The sequence below is a fragment of the Lepidochelys olivacea genome (genome assembly GCF_965140295.1).
Source record: "Lepidochelys olivacea isolate rLepOli2 genome assembly, chromosome: 2".
Taxonomy (NCBI): Eukaryota; Metazoa; Chordata; order Testudines; family Cheloniidae; genus Lepidochelys; species Lepidochelys olivacea.
In genome coordinates this window covers 195,214,830-195,234,396 of record NC_140412.1, presented here as the reverse complement: position 1 = coordinate 195,234,396, position 19,567 = coordinate 195,214,830, and the positions used below count along the sequence as shown (strand labels likewise).

Here is a 19,567-nt window from a genome sequence, read left to right as displayed (position 1 = left end):
CAGAGCATGGCATCGGAGTCCTTGAGGGAGTGAAGCTACGCAGTCTTTTCACTAAACAGGCTGTTACTCTCTAAGGGGAGATCTTCAACTGTCGCATGGACCAAGGGAGCGGACCTGGACTGGTACAGCCTGTGTCATTCCATTACAGCCTGGACCATGAGGTAGCTCAGGCTAGAGTGAGAGAACAAGAATTCAGTCCCTTTGGAGGGCACAGAGTACTTCTCAGCCCTCTTTAGTGACAGGGCACAGGTAGCTGATGTGTGCCAAACAGCTTTAGCAAGCTCCCATATGGGCTCATTGACTGTGAGCACCACTTTAGAAGAGCCAGAGTGTGGAGAATGTCTAGAAGCTTATCCGTGGGAGGATCCTGAACCTTTCCCAATGGGATCTGGAGGGTTTCTATAACCCTCCTCAGGAGTTCCTGGCCTATCATCTGTGGGAGAAGTGAGACGGATGCCACCGCCTCACCCGAAAATGAAGATGCCGTCAGTGAATTGGACAATACCAACTGTTCCTGTTAAGCAACAGGTGGCTGAGACTCCTCCCTTGGAGGTGATCTCTGGATGACAGTGCCCAGGGTCCTCATAGTCTGGGTTCCACATGTATGGATTCCATGGTCCCACAAATGGCCAGGGGGTAGGTATATAAGGGAACAGATACTGACCCCAGCAGGGTACCATTGATCCCTAACCCCATAGTATGGGTCATAGTAGGACTTCCAGACCCTCCTGGAGTTCTCTGTCTGGGCTGATGATGTCTTGTGTTTGGGCTGCAGGGGAAGCCACTGGCACTGTGTTAGTAGGGCACACTGGGGGTGAGGAGGGAAGAATTTACTGCCAGATAGCTGGGGTAAGTCCGAGAGGAAATATGTACGGTTTGTGTACATGCAGCCTAGTGCAATTAAAACCTGGTCCATGATTGAAGCTTTTAAGTACAGTAAATACAAACAAGGGGCAGGGGGGTTAATATACTCAGCAAATCTTTTCAGTCATTCGCTCATGCAAGGAGATGACACAGAAGTAACTTAAAGTACTCAGTAAAGATCAAGTAGACTTTCTGCTGATTTCTGATCCCATAAAGAAATATGCTTCCCCAATAAATTAAAAAAAAAAAAATGCTGACACAAAAATGGAAGCTGTGGCTCCTTTGTCCAAAAATTTCAGTATAGTTGAGTCATTTAATCCCTTCTCCTGGCCTACGGGACTAGGTTTCAATGTGGGGGATGGGGAGAAGAGGTGAACGAGAGGAAGGAAACTATAGTTTGGTACCTTTAAGTTTTATTTTAGATAAGCAATCGCAGCAAGAAAAATGTTTTCTTGCTCAGAGACATTGGTCAGTTAATTTCAGTTTGCTGTCCGAATCCTACACTTTATCTTTTTTCCCCACCCTGTCTTCCAACTTTGCATGTTTAGCAGGGATTCCCCCAGCCTTAGTTCTGCAGTTGCTCCCTTTGCTCCCCAATGAGTAAATGTAACAGGGGAGAACTGGCTAGGAAAATTAGGCCAGTCCAGAAGAAAGCAAACTAACAGTGGTTCTCAAACTTTTGTACTGGTGACCCCTTTCACACAGCAAGCCTTTGAGTGTGACCCCCCCCCCCAATAAATTAAAAACACTTTTTAATGTATTTAACACCATTATAAATGCTGGAGGCAAAGTGGGGTTTGGGGTGGAGGCTGACAGCTCACGATCCCCCAGGTAATAACCTTGCGACCCCCTGTTTGAGAACCCCAGGATTACACCATAGATTTAAGCATTGACACTAGTTTTTACAAAATGAAGCTTTTTGTGAGTCACTATATTTGACTTGGAGATGCCAGAGCTAAATGTAGGTTCTCAAGAAATTTATTGTTTACTAATGTCTTAGGTCTTGGTTCTAGCTGTGTTGCTCTGTATAAGTATGGGCTTGAAGCAACAGCTGGAATCACATTTGTAATGAAATAAAGCTAGAAAGCAGTTTTGACACCGTGAATGACCTCCAAATCAAACAGACTATAACAAACAGAAGGGTCCATTTAATACAATGCAGTATGCAATTACCCTGCCACATGCATGATTAATGAACAGAATTGTGATATGAAAACAAGGATATTCATTAGTCTAATTGTTTAAGCCTAGTTCAAAGTGTAATACATTTTTCATTTTGATGGCAACATTAAGCTTATTATATACACACACACACACACACACACACGTATATGGTTCCCCCTTTCTTACCCCAAAAAGGTATACAGCTCTTAAGTGGGGCTTCATCAAGGAACATAAAGTCAGAATACCAGTATATATTGTGAGCAATCTCTGACACATCTCACATCACTGGCCATCATGGACATGACACAATGATGAAAGAAGAGTCTTTGGAACCAGTCCAAACCCTTGTGTACAGCATGTCGCTGCAAACTAAGTATTATTTAGGTTGTACATGTTGAACTCACCAATATGCAGCCAATGCCACAAGGCCCATATCAAGATGAACAACAGGGTCTATGTTCCTTATACTTATCCTGCCACAGAACAGTGAGCAGAATCTATCTCATCAGAAGCTCTCATTTACAAAATTAAACTTTCTAGCCCAAGAACATAACTTTCAGACTGTGACTGCTGCTATCCCATCTGCTCATGTCTATAAATTACCTCTTGGAATATTGTTTTAGTCTTAGCCTACTCCCATTCAGTTTAACTCTGAAGTCTAATGATGACAATATAAAATATCAGCACTGAATTATCTGACTGCTAAGCATTTTATCAGACACACAGCCATTATTCTTAATCTTTTTCAGACTGACAGAGAATCCATGAGAGACCGTGATGGGTGGCCGATTGTTGCCAATGATTGCTAGAATAGGGAACTAGGAGTTCAACCTCCAAAAGATCTCAAGTCACCTCTGCCCACAAGGAAGGAAGGTAGATGAATTCCTTCTCCAGTGAGATTAATAGTTTTTCCTGGTTAAGCCTCATCTAAAGATTCTCAATTCAAGAATTTTTGACTCATCTTCTTTTACATATTCTGCTGACTGAACTTTCTCTGAAGCAGTCTATTTTGTTTCAGACTACTTACAATTCAGGGAACAAATGACCAGATTTTCAAAGGCATTTTAGGTGTCTAAAGAGGCAGATGGGATTTTCAGAAGCACATACAAGTGTAACTCACATTGGCTTTAGGCACTTTTTAAAGTCCCACTTATCCATATCTTTAGGCACCTGTCATAAATATAAAGGGAAGGGTAAACACCTTTAAATCCCTCCTGGCCAGAGGAAAAATCCTTTCACCTGTAAAGGGTTAAGAAGCTAGGATAACCTCGCTGCCACCTGACCAAAATGACCAATGAGCAGACAAGATACTTTCAAAGCTGGAGGGAGGGGAGAAACAAAGGCTGTCTCTGTCGGTGTTGCTTTTGCCAGGACCAGAGCAGGAATGCAGGTCAGAACTTCTGTAAAGGGCTAATAAGCAATCTAGTTAGATATGCATTAGATTCTGTTTTGTTTAAATGGCTGATAAAATAAGTTGTGCTGAATGGAATATATATTCCTGTTTTTGTGTCTTTTCGTAACTTAAGGTTTTGCCTAGAGGGATTCTCTATGTTTTGAATCGGATTATCCTGTAAGGTATTTACCATCCTGATTTTTACAGAGGTGATTCTTTTACTTTTTCTTCAATTAAAATTCTTCTTTTAAGAATCTGATTGCTTTTTCATTGTTCTTAAGATCCAAGGATTTGGGTCTGTGTTCACCTATGCAAATTGGTGAGGATTTTTATCAAGCCTTCCCCAGGAAAGGGGGTGAAGGCTTTGGGAGGATTTTGGGGGGGGAAAGAGGTTTCCAAGTTGGCTCTTCCCCCATTATATATTTGTTAGATGCTTGGTGGTGGCAGCGATGAAGTCCAAGGTCAAAAGGTAAAATAGTTTGTACCTTGGGGAAGTTTTAACCTAAGCTGGTAAAAATAAGCTTTAAGCGGGTTTTCATTCAGGTCCCCACATCTGTACCCTAGAGTTCAGAGTGGGGGGGAAGGAACCTTGACAGCACCTAAATACCTTTGAAAAATCTAACTTGGTCACTACATCCTGCTGTTTGGTATGGTTGGTCTCACTACTATAGTAAGCCCTGTAATGGATACAGTTTGAAGATGAAATATTGCTCATTTTCGTAGATAATGACAATTAGCACCTATGAGACCTGTGTGAAGCCTTCCCCAAGCAAATGAGCTTGCCTGCAGCCATTCATCAGCACCTCTCTACACTGAGGGTATTCTACACTGCAATAAAAAAAACAAAAAAAAAAAACAAACCACACATAACCCTGTGGCTGGCCCATACCAGCTGACTCAGGCTGCCTGTTTGCACTGTAGGCTTCGGGTCTCAGGCTGCAGCCCGAGCTCAGGGACCCTCCCAGTTTGCAATTTTCTAGAACCTGGGCTCCAGCCTGAACCCAGAAGTCTACACTGCAATTAAAGAACCCAACTTCCACAAGCCTCAGTCAGCTGGCAAGGGCCAGCTGCAGGTGTCTAACTGCAGTGTAGAAATACCCTAAGAATCTCTGTATAGTCCCTGAAAAGGAAACCAGTAGCTAATGAGTCAGGAAAAAGAAAAGCCACCACAAACTAAATATGGCCAACTCACATAAATCCACATAGGGACATATAAGATGGAGATTAGAATAGATGATCTGAAGGTCTAACAAAGGAGATACATTGTGCTGCTTCTTAGTGAAGGTTTGTCAATAGCTACCACCTTTGAATTTTAATGGCTCTGTCACATAGGCAAACACTTACTACAAAGGAAAGCAAAAATAGTCAAGTATTAGGACACTTGTAATCATTCCTATTTAAAATTAGATTGGTGCCAACCTTGGACTAAGGCAGTTTCAAGGCTCTCATGGTTCAGTAGTTATTTTGCATAGTTTCTTGTAGTTACTGCTGTTTTCAGACTGATTCCTTACTATCAGGGGCAGCATCCATGCCTAGCTCCAACAGAACTTCTCTGCCTCTACTCAATGGTTTATGTTACATGGCCTCCCAAGGGTTTACAGTCTCAGAGACGTTGTTTTTAATTGCATTTGTGACGCCAAACCCCTTGCGCTTTTGTCATGTTGCAGTTTGTTTCCAATAAATGTGTCAACAAATCTGGTATCTTCTATTTGTTTGCCTTTGTATTCAGTCTTTGTGCTTTGGTATTTTTTAAGTTAGGTGCACTTCAGTTTTCATTGCTTGCCAACGCTCTAATTTGAGAGGCACAATTTTTATCAGCACTACAATGCCCATCGCTCTCTTGAGTTGCATCGGGGTCGCATCCATTTGTGGTTTAAATTTTGGCCCGGTTATCCATTGTAACGAATAATTTAGCTTCCACTTTGTTCATCTACTCCCACAACTTAGCTCGATTACATAGATCTGTAGCATAAGGCTCAATGATCTAACTTGCCAGACAGTTTCTTGTAAAAAGCTGTGCCATTCCCGAGTGACATCCTTGATTCTGCTCTAATTTCTCTGCAGTAACATTTGCTCTTCAGAAACGCTTGGAAGCACTGGCCTTGGGGGAAAAGGAAGCAACCCCACCTATCCAACAAGACACTCCACTGCGCATGCTTTCCCCTCTGGGGAGATGATGAGAGAACACATACACACGACAAATGTAGAGTCATGTTCCTTAATTCACTACTGGAAGCTCAGAGGCTACAGTGATGAGTAGGGCTCTACCATATTCATGGTCCACTTTGGTCAATTTAATGGTCATAGGATTTTAAAATTAGTAAATGTCATTATTTCAGGTTTCAGAGTAGCAGCCATGTTAGTCTGTATTTGCAAAAAGAAAAGGAGGACTTGTGGCACCTTAGAGACTAACCAATTTATGATGCTCAAATAAATTTGTTAGTCTCTAAGGTGCCACAAGAACTCCTTGTCATTATTTCAGATATTTAAATCTGAAATTTCATGGTGCTGTAGTTGTAGGGAGCCTGACCCAAAAAGTTGTTGTGGCAGGGTTTCTTAGGTTATTGTAAAGAGGGGTAGGGGTGTGTTGCGGTACTACTACGCTTACTTCTGCACTGCTGCTGGAAGTGGCGCTGCATTCAGAGCTAGGCAGCCGGAGAGAGGCAGCTGCTGGTCGGGAGCCCAGCTCTGAATGCAGTACCAGCAGCAGCACAGAAGTAAGGACGGTATTGTATGGTGTTGCCACCCTTACTTCTGCACTGCTGCTGGCATGGCACTGCCTTCAAGGCTGGGGACCCGGCCAACAGCCGCCACTCTCCAGCCACCCAGCTCTGAAGGCAGTGCAGAAGCAAAGGTCACAATACCGTGATCCCCCTAAAGTAACTTTGCAACGCCCCTGCAACTCCCTTTTGGGTCAGGACCACCAATTTAAGAAACGCTGGTCTCCCCTATTAAATCTGTATAGTATAGTGTTAAAGCACACAAACGACCAGATTCACGATCCGGGACACGTTTTTCATGGCCGTGAATTTGGTAGGGCCCTATCAATGAGCATATTAAAAGTCAATATAGAATAGTTCTAACAAGTTCCCTTCCACAGTGAGGGATTCAGGTGGTTTCATTTGCTCGATTATTTGCAAGCATATAGTTTACTTCCAGTACCATGTAAAAGTTGCAACACAGAAGTGCTAGAAAATCTTTATCTTAACACCCTGCACCCAGTTACCTGACATGACATGGGTCAAGATCACAAAAATATTAAGCTTGTCCCATGACAGACCAATACTGACTAGTCCAGTGGCTACTCATAATCCATCCATACTACTAAACAGAATCATATTGTACGAAAACAATGTTAGTAGGTTCCTTGACATGATAGTAGGTTGTATTATGTAGTCATAATTTACTTTACAGCACCAAACAAATGGTTCTCTAGTGCAGCATATTCTAAAGATTCCTAGGGTGATGGAGTGTTCTGTCTTTTTTTTTTTAAAATAAATATTTATTTTCAGGAATTTTAAAGCTACTTTTGGGGGAGGGGGAAGAATGTGAAGCTTTGTAGCTATAATTAACCTGCATAATGTTAGATAGTAAAAAACTAAACATAAAGGGGTAAAAGTCTACTTGCATTAGCCAGTCATCCTAGTCAAAAATCCTAAAACTTTGCACATTCAAGAGCAGGGGGAAAAAACCCTGTAACAGTTCCTGCAGTTCATCAGCATGTGTGGGCACTGTATTTGAAAAGAGATAAGCAATGGATCTGGTAGAAAAGCAGTAACAGTAGGCTTGGAAGGATTACATATTTTTTAATTGGTACACATCAATCTCACTGTACACACAAACTGACAACAACAACCTTCCAACAATAATAAAACAGAAATTTAGGCAAAGTAAGAAAAACGCTGCTTCAGAACTTAGTCAAAATCCAGTGATGTAGACTTTTGAATTAGGCTGGTTAGAAATGGACTAGTGAATTAATCGTAAAATAGGTATGATTTGTTGAGTTTAGGATATTTACTTTGTATATTTTGTCATGTGGACAATTTGCATTATGATGTATGAAGTTTTAAGTTTTGGAATCTCAATGTCTATCATTAAATTGTCTGTCCCCTGCATAATTTCCTGCAACTGTGAATTTAAGAAAAATGTTTTAAAAATTGCTTAATAAGAAGCCTCTATTATCCATCAAATAATAAAAATATATATAGAATATTGCCAGGCCTACATAACAGCAACATAGAAAGCCATTTGAATATCATATACTCTTGACATTATGTAGGCTAGGAAAAAAGTGTTTTTTAAATTTATTTTAACTCAAGTAAAATTTGAAACAACTTAGCACCTAGTATAGGCATAGTTTAACATAAGCTAGCTGGTTGTAGTATGTCCTAGGGGGAGCCCAAGTTACATGACAACCAGCTAGCATAAGTTTAAAAAGGCATTAAGCTGTTAATGTAGCAGATGCAGGTACATTTGAATTTTCTAGTTTGATATATATAATATCAATCAGCCTTTAGAAAGGAAAACTGTAATGCAATACAAGATCTAACTGCTACAGCCAAAAAAAAAAACAAAAAAAAACACACCCCTACCCCCCACAAAATCCACAGTTCTGACACCTCTTCATTTCTCTTTTGAAGAGAAGAAAAACAATTGTAAAGGCATTTGAACTCACAGGTTTTAATGTTAAATAGTACTGAAGCAGACAGGAGTTCTCAGTGTTGATATTACTGTTGCCAACTCCTTGCAAATTAACTGTGAGTCACACAGTTTTGGAGCCCGTAGCAGCAGCTCTTGAGAAAATGCAAAAATCTCCTTTGTTCCACTGATTTTCAGAGTTGGTTTGAAAACAGGGGTGCCGAGCTGTGGGCAAGAGACCCTCTGGAGGACCAGACCTGTCCTTGCCACTGCCCTGCTTTCATCCCTATGAAAGGAGCAGAAGGTCATGGTAGCAGGAGAAAGGGAGGCGTGGAAGAGCCCAGGGAAACAAATTACACCTAGCTACTTGCAGTTATGATTGTTTAAATCAGAATACATTAATTTTATTGTCATTGTATAACTGATCAAAATATTTAAAAGACGTTTTACAAATACATTGGAGATTTTTTAAAACAAAGATTCTAAATAATTATTGTGTTAAAAACAGTCATGGCACACTGAGGCCCAGACAGTAGATGACCCCTTAAATCTTACCCATGTACGCATCAGTTATGATGTAACCTGGCATTGTCCATCTAGCATAGGATATGTACTGCTAGCCATCACAAGCAACAGGATTTCTGAGAGTGCAGGAGTTGGTCTCCCCATGACAAGAGAAGCTCCAACCCCATGCGAAATTCAGCCCTGCTGGAAGCTGGCAGTCTCTCCCCTTTGCTTCCCCTTGGGAGAACAAACCAGCAGCTCAGCAGAGCTCCACTCCCTCTTCCCCTCCTTGGAGGGATGTGAACAGGACAGTGCCGCCTCCTCCTCCTCCCCTTCTGCACCCGAAGAACCCTTAAGAGGAGCAGTGATCAGGCTGGGGACTGAACTGAGAAAGAATGGGGGACAGGATTAATTGCTGGGCAGGCAATGGGGGTGAGAGCTCCTTTAGCAGGGCCAAAAAATCACCTTTCCCAATACACTTGTGAGAAGAGCAACACTAACTCTCTCGCATACACCCAACAGAATTTTTAAAAAATTCAAGAGACTAAAAAGCCCACAATATAATTTTAACAAAAGAAAATAAAAGCATGATTTTGGGGGTCTGACTCATGATTTTTGATCTCTTGAGATCTGCATAATTTCAGTATTGCCAGAGAAGCAAAATTTCAATATACACCAACGAGCAGCTTGTACATGCACACAATATGCATGTCTTCACTGTGTTTTTCGTGTAATCTATTACATACTCAGCAATTTATAGTTTAGTCTGCATATAATTTCTAGCCAGTGTTGCCAACTTCTAAAAAAGAGACAGACTAGGCTTTTTTTTTTAATTAAAGAAAAACAAAAAACACACAACCACCAACACACAAAAAAGCACTTATCTAAACAGTTTCAGGGACTTTGAGTTTCTTCAAGTTTTGTTTCAGTGGAAACTGTCTGAAGTCATGCTTAATTAGGCAAATAAAGTAGTGATGTCAGAATTTACTGACACCAGAATAATAAGATTTCTAGTTTGTTTAGCCAAAAATGCTGTAGGAATGTTTGGGCAAAGATTGTATGGTGCTTGCTACCATAACAAGGAATGCAAACTGGTCACGTTAAACACCAAAAAACACTATTAGTAAAAAGTAAGAATCTCTGTGTGATGAAGCATAAAAGAGGAAAAACTACATGTTTAAAACAAAAACAATGAGGAGCATGCATCTGAAGAAGTGGGTTTTTTACCCATGAAACCTTATGCCCAAATAAATCTGTTAGTCTTTAAGGTGCCACCAGACTCCTTGTTGTTTTTGTGGATACAGACTAACACAGCTACCCCTCTGATGTTTAAAACACAAGATACATTTGAAGTCACTGTATGTTAGATATGAAAAGTTCGGGACCAGAGAAACTTCTGGAAGAATCAGCAAGCAATACACCAGTCCAATACATATCCATATAATCCTCAGAAACAGAGGATTCTTTCACTGTAATATCAGAGCACTATTTTGCATCAAACAAGTAAAATTTGTGCATTGTTACAAAAGCTAGATGGCTGAAGATATTTACTTCTACACTCCTAAAATGAAAAGGGTTTGCACTGCTCTAAACATGTGCACTGGGAGGACAGAGAATAGGCTACATAGTGTCCTGGTTTAATACTCTTCTAAATTAAAGTACGTATTGAGCAACAAAAACAATTCACCCCTAGTGGACTATAATCGTGTTATATAGACTATTTCTGTTCAGGACTAAGGGCATGTCTACACAGGAAGACAAGCCAAATTAACTCCAGGTGTGAATTTAAAAAACAACAAAACACTTGTGTGGATGCCCTCATTCAAAAGTAAGGTGGCCTTTGTGAATTATGCTGAAGTGAACTAAAATAACTTTCTTCTGAAAGAAAGTGTTCACACAGGAGTTTAAATGCGCTTAAAAGTCACATCTTTAGTAAATTTGGAGTAACTTCCTATGTAGAAAAGTCTAGGAAGAGAAAGTCTTAAAATAAAAAAAAAACATGATTGTTAGACTACAGAAAGTAAAGTGTTCAACTGCAAATTTAAAATAGGATCTTACTCAAAAAATCCATTTTTCTTTTATCAGAATCATATTGCTAAATTTGTTTTATTGCTTAAGGCACCTCTGATCATCGAAGAGTCAACATTGCAAAGACCTTGACTAAACTAGGCTTCCCCATCTCTCCCCCTGCCCCCTGGTCCCATTTTCAAATGGAGCTGAGCCAGTGACAGCAACAAAGTCAGTAATAATGGGGACACTAATGTAGATGGCTCCTGGCAATTGATGATATTCTGTCTACACTAACGCGCCTATCATTACCAGCAACACAACTGAATTGGTGGTAGCAGGCATTGAAAATTTTGTGCATGAAAAAAAAACCCTGGTGTAGACACCCTTTAAGAGGGAGATGTGGTTACCATTTCATTCTGTGTTTCATGAGAATTGTTTAAGTGACAGTTAGCTAGCCCTCTGCAAATCCTAGGAGACAACGGAGAGCTCAAACATAACCAAGATCCTCATCTGAGGTGCAGAACTTTAACAACTGTCAATTATGTGAAAGAAAAATTAAAAGATCACTTAAATACCAGGCGAACTAAGGAATATCAGCTGGGCTCACTTGATACAGTTATCATTGGGACCCAAACTCTGAATCCCACAATGCCTTTTTAAAAGTTAGTTCTTGGAGTAGAGCCATGTTTAATAAAGATGCATCTGTGTGCAGCATTTACCATTACAGTAATGCTCAAAACTACTATTGCTAAGAAATTCTTCAAATTTCATATTGTAGATATGGTCAACAAACCCAGACACTAAATTTTGCTTAATATTAGGTTTTTACATAGCATCTTTCAGCCACAAATCTCAAGGCACTTTACAGAGCAAAGCACATTAAACCCCTACATGAACACTTTATTGTGAGAGAAAGTGGTTTTAGTTCACTTGTTTAGCTTAATTCACAAAGGCCACTTTACTTTTGAAAGAAGGCATCCACACAGGGATTTGATGCACTTTAAATTCACATCTGCAGTTAATTTGGCTTAACTTCCCATCTAGACAAGCCCTTAGTCCTGAACAGAAATAGTCTACATAAACAAGATTAAAGCCCAGTTTGCTTCATTTTTCTTAAGTGCAACATTATCATATTAAAACATTAAAGAAAATGGGGCTCTATGCAATTTTCAGTGTTGCCATAAAGTCTCACTGAATTGTCAATAACTAGAGCACTACCAAATTCAGGGTCCATTTTGGTCAATTTCACGATCATAGGATTTTTAAAATAATAAATTTCACGATTTCAGCTATTTAAACCTGAAATTTCAGTGTTGTAACTCCTGACCCAAAAAGGAGTTGTGTGGGGGTCACAAGGATATTGTAGGGGGAGGCTGGTACTGCTACCCTTACTTCTGCACTGGAGCAGTGGTTGCTGGCCGGGAGTCCAGCTCTGAAGGCAGCACTACTGCCAGCAGCAGCACATAAGTAAGGGTACGGCTACGCTACCCACCAGATTGGCGGGTAGTGATCGATCTATCGGGGATCAATTTATCGCATCTAGTGTAGACTCGATAAATCCCCGATCGCTCTGCCTTCGACTCCTGTACTCCACCGTGGCAAGAGGTGGAAGCGGAGTCAACGGGGGAGCGGTGGCAGTCGACCCTGCGCCATGAGGATGCGAGGTAAGTTGACCTAAGATACGCTGACTTCAGCTACGAGAATAGCATAGCTGAAGTCAACGTATCTTAGGCCGATTCCCCCCCACCGCAAAAAAAGGGTAGACCAGGCCTAAGAATGGCATGATACAGTATTGCCACCCTTACTTTTATGCTACTGCCTGCAGTGCTGGGCCCTCAGTCAGCAGCCACTGCCCAACTGCCTTGCAATACCACGACACCCCTTCCTTTCCCACCCACCCCAAAGTAACCTTGCAATGCCCTTTTGGGGCAGGTCCCCCAATTTGAGAAACACTGGACTCCACCTTGAAATCTGTATAGCATATGGTAAAAACACACAAGACCAGATTTCACAGTCCATGATGTGTTTTTCATGGCCATAAATTTGGTAGCGCCCTATCAATAACTTTGTATAGAAATAGTCATAGTATGCAACACAGCTGTGTAGTCTGAGCATCAACAGTATACAGCAGAACAAAACCCAACTTATCTAAAGAGACCCTCCCAAACAGACTACAAGAAACTTCATGTATCTACAGTAAAAGGCTGAATGACTATGTTGATCCTGTTGTAACTAACTTCCAGTCCCAAGGAACCTGGGTACTTCAATTCTGAAGCTGTGAACAACTAACTATCCATAACACTCACCTCTATCCTCTCCTAACATTAATGCACATGTACTTATGTTTTAAACTACTGTTAGAGCAAGAAGATTCCAAGCTGAAGCTGCCACTCCAGCCTTCCTTTGGAGTTTCTTGGCTTTTGTTAGTTACATTATTAGCTATTTGAATGAATATTTTCTTTTTAGTGGAGTGTTTAAATAGTGGCTCAGGGAAGGCTGTTTTTCCATTAGAGGCTCCTAAAAGTAAAAACCCCTCATTTAACAATGCATTTTGTTAACAAGATGACAATTCTCACCATTTCTCATCCACTCTTCCCCATGCAGTATAGTTTTGCTACCACAGATCTTTACTTCTTGGTCAGTTATGTTTCTGTAGAACAATTAGGAGGTTTCTTCCAGAGGATGGTCTTAGTATTTTCAAAGTACTTATTATTCATTTATCAGACACCAGATGTACATCAGTTAATATACCACCACCACTACGTGGCCATCAATTAGTACTTCAATAATGAAATGCTACAAATATATTACTAAATTTCATAGATCTATATTTCTATATTTGAAGCTGTAATGTAAATGAAACATTTGCCATTTTACAAAGAAGTCAGAGTGAAGTTTTATAGAAGAGGATGACCATCACAGGAGGAGCTCCATTGCTCATGTAATAAACTTTAAAAAGTACCCCAGAAAACGTTGTTATGTAGAAAACACATACATCTAAAATAAAAAGAAGAAGAATGTAAGATGGCTTACTCCTCCCTTGGAATTTAACCTGTATTAAGTGGGAGCTCCAGCTCCTGAACTGCCCTTAGCTGGTTGCTGGAGAGTACGGAGCACACACTTTGAAAACTGTAACACCACTCTTGTCATAGTCTTACTGCATGTGGTTGTGCTTTGGTAGGAAATTGTGACAAAGAACTTTAAGAACACTTAAAAGAGTGAATGAATTTCACTACAGTTATCACCAGACATCCAATAAGTCTGTTCTAAACTAAAGCACTATGGGCCAAATTTCCTTCCTTTAAAAATATCTGGCCCTTCATGCTGAACAAGTATTGTTTCAAAGGGTAATCGTCTACCCCATTCTGGATTTTACACTGATAGTTACATTTGTTATTTAGGACATCCACTAGTAGACAGAGGAATTTTGCAAGCACTACAGGAGGTCCAAGTGCTAATGAGGAGATTTTTGCATTTCCGCTCATTGTCCCTCCCCCTTCTCCAGAACATGCCTTTCTAAAACACTCATTCTATTAAATTTAAATATTCTGTTCTTTGCTCCTCTAACAACCTTATCAAAAAGCTGAACTAGAAAACAAATCAATCAGAATTACATTGGCATAAAACTCTAGTAGCCTAGTTGTCGCTACAAAATAGAACTAACACTTCCTAATGCATCCAGTTTTTCAACCAATTGAAAAGATATTTATTCAGCAGCGTCCATGGAATTTTTCTGCACTCATTCAGTCTTCAGGCAGGGATCTTATCTCCAAAAGTAGTACAGAATCAACAAAAAAAAAATAACTAGAAGGGAGTAAATCATCCTGAACAATGAAGTTAATGGAAAATTCCACTGAGGCATCATGCTAAGCTCTAAAGAGGAAAGGGAAAGAGAGGAGTGCCATTTTCCAATTTTAAGTTAAGTCAGTCCAAACTGACACATTGTCACTATTTTAGGACAGACAGACATTTCAGCTATATGTTGAAAAATGTGTGTCTTCACAACTAACGTCTTTAAGAAACTATAGTCAAAAATAACTATATTATTTTAAAAAAAAATAGTTTGGTAATATCAAAACTCCTTTGTAATACAAATATATAGCTATAATCTTAACCAGGAGTATGTAGACAAGTATGAACACATTTGCCAAAACTGATTACTTCCTTTGAAAGTTTATTTTTCCCGCTACATCATATTGTCTTCTTCCAACACCTTTTAATGGTTTTCTACTTCTACAATGGAGTATTCAGAGCATTGCTAATGCTACCAATATCTTGTAGACAAGTCTGTCCTCTTTACTGTTAACACCATCAAAATGAATACTTAACTCCAGAAGTAAGATTCCTTACTGTCAGGACTTAAGTACAGTAAACTTGACTATCTAAATATTCTCTGGTTTCAGAATAGTCTGTATTCGCAAAAAGAAAAGGAGGACTTGTGGCACCTTAGAGACTAACAAATTTATTTGAGCATAAGCTTTCGTGAGCTACAGCTCACATTGCATCCGATGAAGTGAGCTGTAGCTCATGAAAGCTTATGTTCAAATAAATTTGTTAGTCTCTAAGGTGCCACAAGTCCTCCTTTTCTTTTTGTAATTGTTCTCTGCATTCCAACAAACCTCTTCAAATCTTTAAAAATACAGTTCTACATGTTATTTGGTTTTTAAACTTTTGAAAAAAGTATATAACGATTCCCCATCCCCTCAAGCCAGTTTACCATGTATTCCAAAATTTTGATCAGCTATAAACTTGAGATTCAGGGACTCTTTAAGACTGTTTCTAATTTCACTATATGTGCATTCAAGTTTTAGGGGAAATCCGTTACCCAAACTATTTAAGTCTATAAAAGTATAGTTTGTGCTGTGGAAAGCATACATCTCTCCCCCCACAACGACCCCTCTCCTCCACAAAAAAGTAAATGAGACAAGGTGGGTGAGAGAGACCAACAGAAGTTGGCCCAATAAAACACTCTCACTCACCTTGTGTCTCTAATATCCTGGGACAGACAGGGCTACATATGCATATTTAACACACACACACACACACACACACACACACACAAAAGCTATACACATTCCCTATCTCACAGGTCTGACCAGAAGGCAGATTCACAATCATACTCTTTGTCTAGGTGTACTAATTTCTCCACCACAGAAAAACAAGAATTTAAAAAATGCACAACCATCTTTTGAAGTAAGCAATGAAACCCAATGACAATTTTTCCACCTACAGTACTTTTTGGTTAGCAAAAATAGGTGTTAGATCTCTGAAGTCAATACTTCTTCCTCTGAAATATTTATATTTACAATACCAAGTGAACTGTTAAGAACACTGGTGGGTCTTCTAGCAGTGCAGAGCCAATGAAACAGTAAGTTTATAGATTAGTGCTCTTAATCAAGAAAAAAAAGAAACCACATTCATGGGGACAAGAAACAATCTCCAACTGAAACCAAATGGAAGTGGAAAAAGGTTTAGAACTCCTCTCTTCCTCCCTCCCTCCCCCCTTTGATTAAGGCAGGAGAGTGCAGTTGAGATGGGAAGCCTCCCAAACAGGACAGTCTGAAGCAAACCAGCACATTCTCCCTGCCAACCACTAAACCGGTTTCTGGGAAAGAACTTTTAAAAGCTTATCCGGCTTTCAGGCCCATTCGGAAGTGCTTGTTCTGAACGCAAATATCCTCTCCCAGGTTACCACAGCCAGCGTTACACAAAAGACACTCTGATGTTACACTTCTGTTTCTGACAGGAACATTAAGACACGCTAACCAGCTCCCTCCCACCCCCTCGAATATTTCCGACTCGGTTTCCCAGGGCTATCAGCGATCGCTAGCCGAAGGGAGAGGACTCAAGAGGAGCCGCCGGCTGGTGCGAACAGAATCCAGGCACGGGCAGAGTAGCCGCCGCCAGCCTGGAGCCCCAGAAGGGCGAAGGGACTCCATGGCACCCGACGGGAACGGCTGGGAGAAGGGGCCCGAGGCAGAAGGGCGAGCGGGCGTCAGCCCGGGGGGAGGCTTCTCAGGCGGGGGAGCGCGGACAGCTCCGGGAGCGGAGGGAGGTGGGGGACGGGGCGCGCGGGAAGGGGCAGCCCCGAGGGGAGTGAAATCCCGGCCGGCCGACGCCGGGGGGCGGAACTGGCGCGGGCGGGTTGCTCACCTCGTCGTCGTGGTGCTGGCAGTAGCTGGCCCGGTCCGGGAAGACGGAGGCGAGGATGCTGTAGGGCGTGGCGGGGTACGGCTGGCCCAGGGCGAGCGGGGCGGCCGGCCCGGGGGCGGCGGCGGCGGCGGCGCCGGGCGCCCCGCCGAAGCGCTCGATGAAGTGGTCCTTGGTGAGGCGGACGCGCTGGTGCGCCCGCACGCAGTTGTCGCACAGGTGCTCCTGGCAGTCCAGGCAGCGGGAGCTGGCCGCGTTGCCCTCGTCGCAGGAGCTGCAGCGGGGCTCGCCCTGCCGGCTGTGCGGCCGCCGGAGCAGCAGCGAGGACGAGCCGCCCCCGCCGGAGGCGGACGGGGACGGGGCGGCCGCAGAGGCGGCGGCTGAGGAGCCGCTGCCGGCCGGGCGGTGCTGCTGCTGCTGCTGCTGCCGGGGGTGGTGGTGCCGGTTGTTGCCGCCGCCGCCGCCTCCCCCCCGGCCGTTGTTCTTCTGCTCCTCGGCGGCGGCGGCCGCCACCACCACCACGTCCAGCAGGTTGCTGAGGAGGAAGTTGGAGGAGGGCAGCGCGTCCATGCCCGAGGGCTCCGAGATCACCACCTTCTGGTCGCAGATGGGGCAGCGCAGCTTGAGCGCGTCCCCCGCGCCCGGGTGCTGGCGCTGCGCCTCCAGGCACTGGCGGCAGAAGGCGTGCAGGCAGGGCAGGACGTGCAGGCGGCGGGACGGGGCGCAGGACGAGCCGCCCGCCGAGGAGGAGTTGGAGGTCTGCGAGGAGGAGGAGGAGGTGGAGGAGTTGGAGGAGATGGGAGCCGGCGAGCCGCACATCTCCTTGCACAGCGGGCATAGCTGGAAGTCCGCCTCGGGAAACGAAGCCATTTGCAAGCGGCCTGGCTGCCGGGGGCGGGGGCACGAGCCGCGGGGTGCAAGCGCCTCAGCAGCAGGGACTCATGGACGAGCCGGGTTGCAAATCGCCTGGCATCGATTATTAGTCGGTGTCTGCAGGAAGCCGGGTCCTCGGAGCGCCTCGCCCCCGGGGAAGGTGGGGGGCGCTGGGTGCGGTTGTCCCGTTCGCTGCTTGCCAGTGGAGTCCGCCTTCCCTACCCGTACTTAGCTTCCAATCCCGGTTCGCATTGGACAAATTGTATCGATTCCCCAAAACTAGTCACTGGCTGACACAGAGTCTCTGCGAGTCTCTGCCTGTTTCCCCCGGGATGGGCAGTTCGACAACGTGGTTGGTGACTATGTTCTTCTTCAAGTGCATGGGCGCCACTCCTGTAATCTCCCTCCCCCCCAATCCAGTGTGAACTGGACCGGGCGCTGCGGGAGGTTCGGCTCCGATTTCCGCAGCAGCGGGAGAATAGCGTCGGGGGGTCTGCGGGGCAAGCCCCCCCCGACCCTGAGGGGCTGCTGGGCGGCGAGGCAAAGGGCTTACAATTTAGCTCCTCTCGTTGGGGAGGGGAGGGAAGAGGAAGGAGAGAAATATTTTGTTTCGGTTTTCCCCCTTTTGCGGCTCAGTCCAGCTCTAGGAGAGGCAGAGACACTGAAACACAGTGGACAAGCAGACTCCTCCGGCTCCAGTCCTCCCCCGCCGACGCCTGCTCCACCACCGCATGACTGGGGGATGGGGATGGAGGGCGGTGTTGGTGCCGGACCCCCCCGCCCCGGGAGACACTCAGGCTGGCGGGATGCAATAAAGAGAGGCACCCAACACTGCAGCGAGATCGCTTCGATGCTCCGCGGCCCCGCTAAGCGCGTTCTCCCCAGCCCTGGATCGCTCCGAGCCGCTGCCCGCACGCCCCCCTGGGCTGGCTCCGCTCCCGCTCCGGGTCAGCCCCAGACCGGCTCGCTCCAGCACGCGGTCTCCCCTCTAGACTCGCAGCCCGGGCAGGCTCGGGGTGGCTTGCACACGCTGTAGCAGCAGCGGTAGCCGCCGGGTAGAGTAGCAGCGGCAGGTCCCCGCCGGCCGCCCTGAATTATTCATGGGGGGTGTATTATATTCGCTTGCACAAATTGGAGCCGCTGTGCAATGCTATCCGAGAGTCCCACGCTCGCCCCCCTCCTCTCCGGTGCTCGCTCGCTCGCCTGCCTGAGCCTCTGCAACGACTGGGATCACATTTCCTTTGTCATCTCGCCTCTTCGTGTGGTGTTTTATTAGGAAACAAAAGTAAAAAAAAAAAAAAAACAGCTTCCCCCGCAATTTGCACGACCAAATCCACGAGCAATTGGCACCGGGTTTGAATTAGCAACAGCGGCAGCAAAGGCAATTACTCACTCAGCAGCAGCAGAATCCCAAGTGATACAGATAATGTTGGATTCCAGCAGAGCCATCGCACGGGGGGGGGGGGGGGGAATGGGTGGCTTCTCCCCTTCCCCTCTTTGTCGCGGTGGGGGTTTGGAGTGGTTGCTTTCCCCTCAGGTTGAGTTTGAGAGCATGGCTTTTGCAGGGGCTCCGGGCAGCTCGTGCTTTGGGTACGCGCCCTCTCCTTTTCCCTCTCTCTGGACGCCTGTTATTGAAACTGATCAGAGTTCGGAATCCTTTTAATCTCCAAAGGAGCGAACTCACTTCCGCCTGAGCTCTGAGGGGGTGGCTAGGGGGAGGGGGGTCTAAAGGCAAACAGGAAACATTAACCCTCTTACTATTGCTGGCTTTTCTGTGCTGCCTCTTGCCCTAGCAGCCGTGGATTCCTGAATCTTCTAGTAATTCGGCTTTTTAAGACTGCGAGGGCTGCTTATAGTATTTTAAGGATTCCAATGCTTTGTCTGACCGTCTTTATATTAATTAGTCCTTTTATAACTGCGAGATACGTTTAACATGTACGAATTGTAATTATTTTACTTTTTGTCTTTTAT

At 44.0% G+C, this 19,567-nt stretch overlaps 1 protein-coding gene across 1 annotated transcript in view; it reads right to left on the bottom strand.

Moving 5' to 3' along the window:
* Window positions 1-19,040, bottom strand: part of TRIM71 (tripartite motif containing 71) — a 94,197-nt gene extending 75,157 nt beyond the window's left edge. Inside the window, exon 1 of the mRNA XM_084621206.1 lies at window positions 16,727-19,040. Coding sequence (XP_084477332.1) covers window positions 16,727-17,593 — 867 coding nt within the window. The 5' untranslated portion in view covers window positions 17,594-19,040. The remainder of the gene's footprint in view (window positions 1-16,726) is intronic.
* Between the last annotated feature and the right edge of the window lie 527 nt (window positions 19,041-19,567).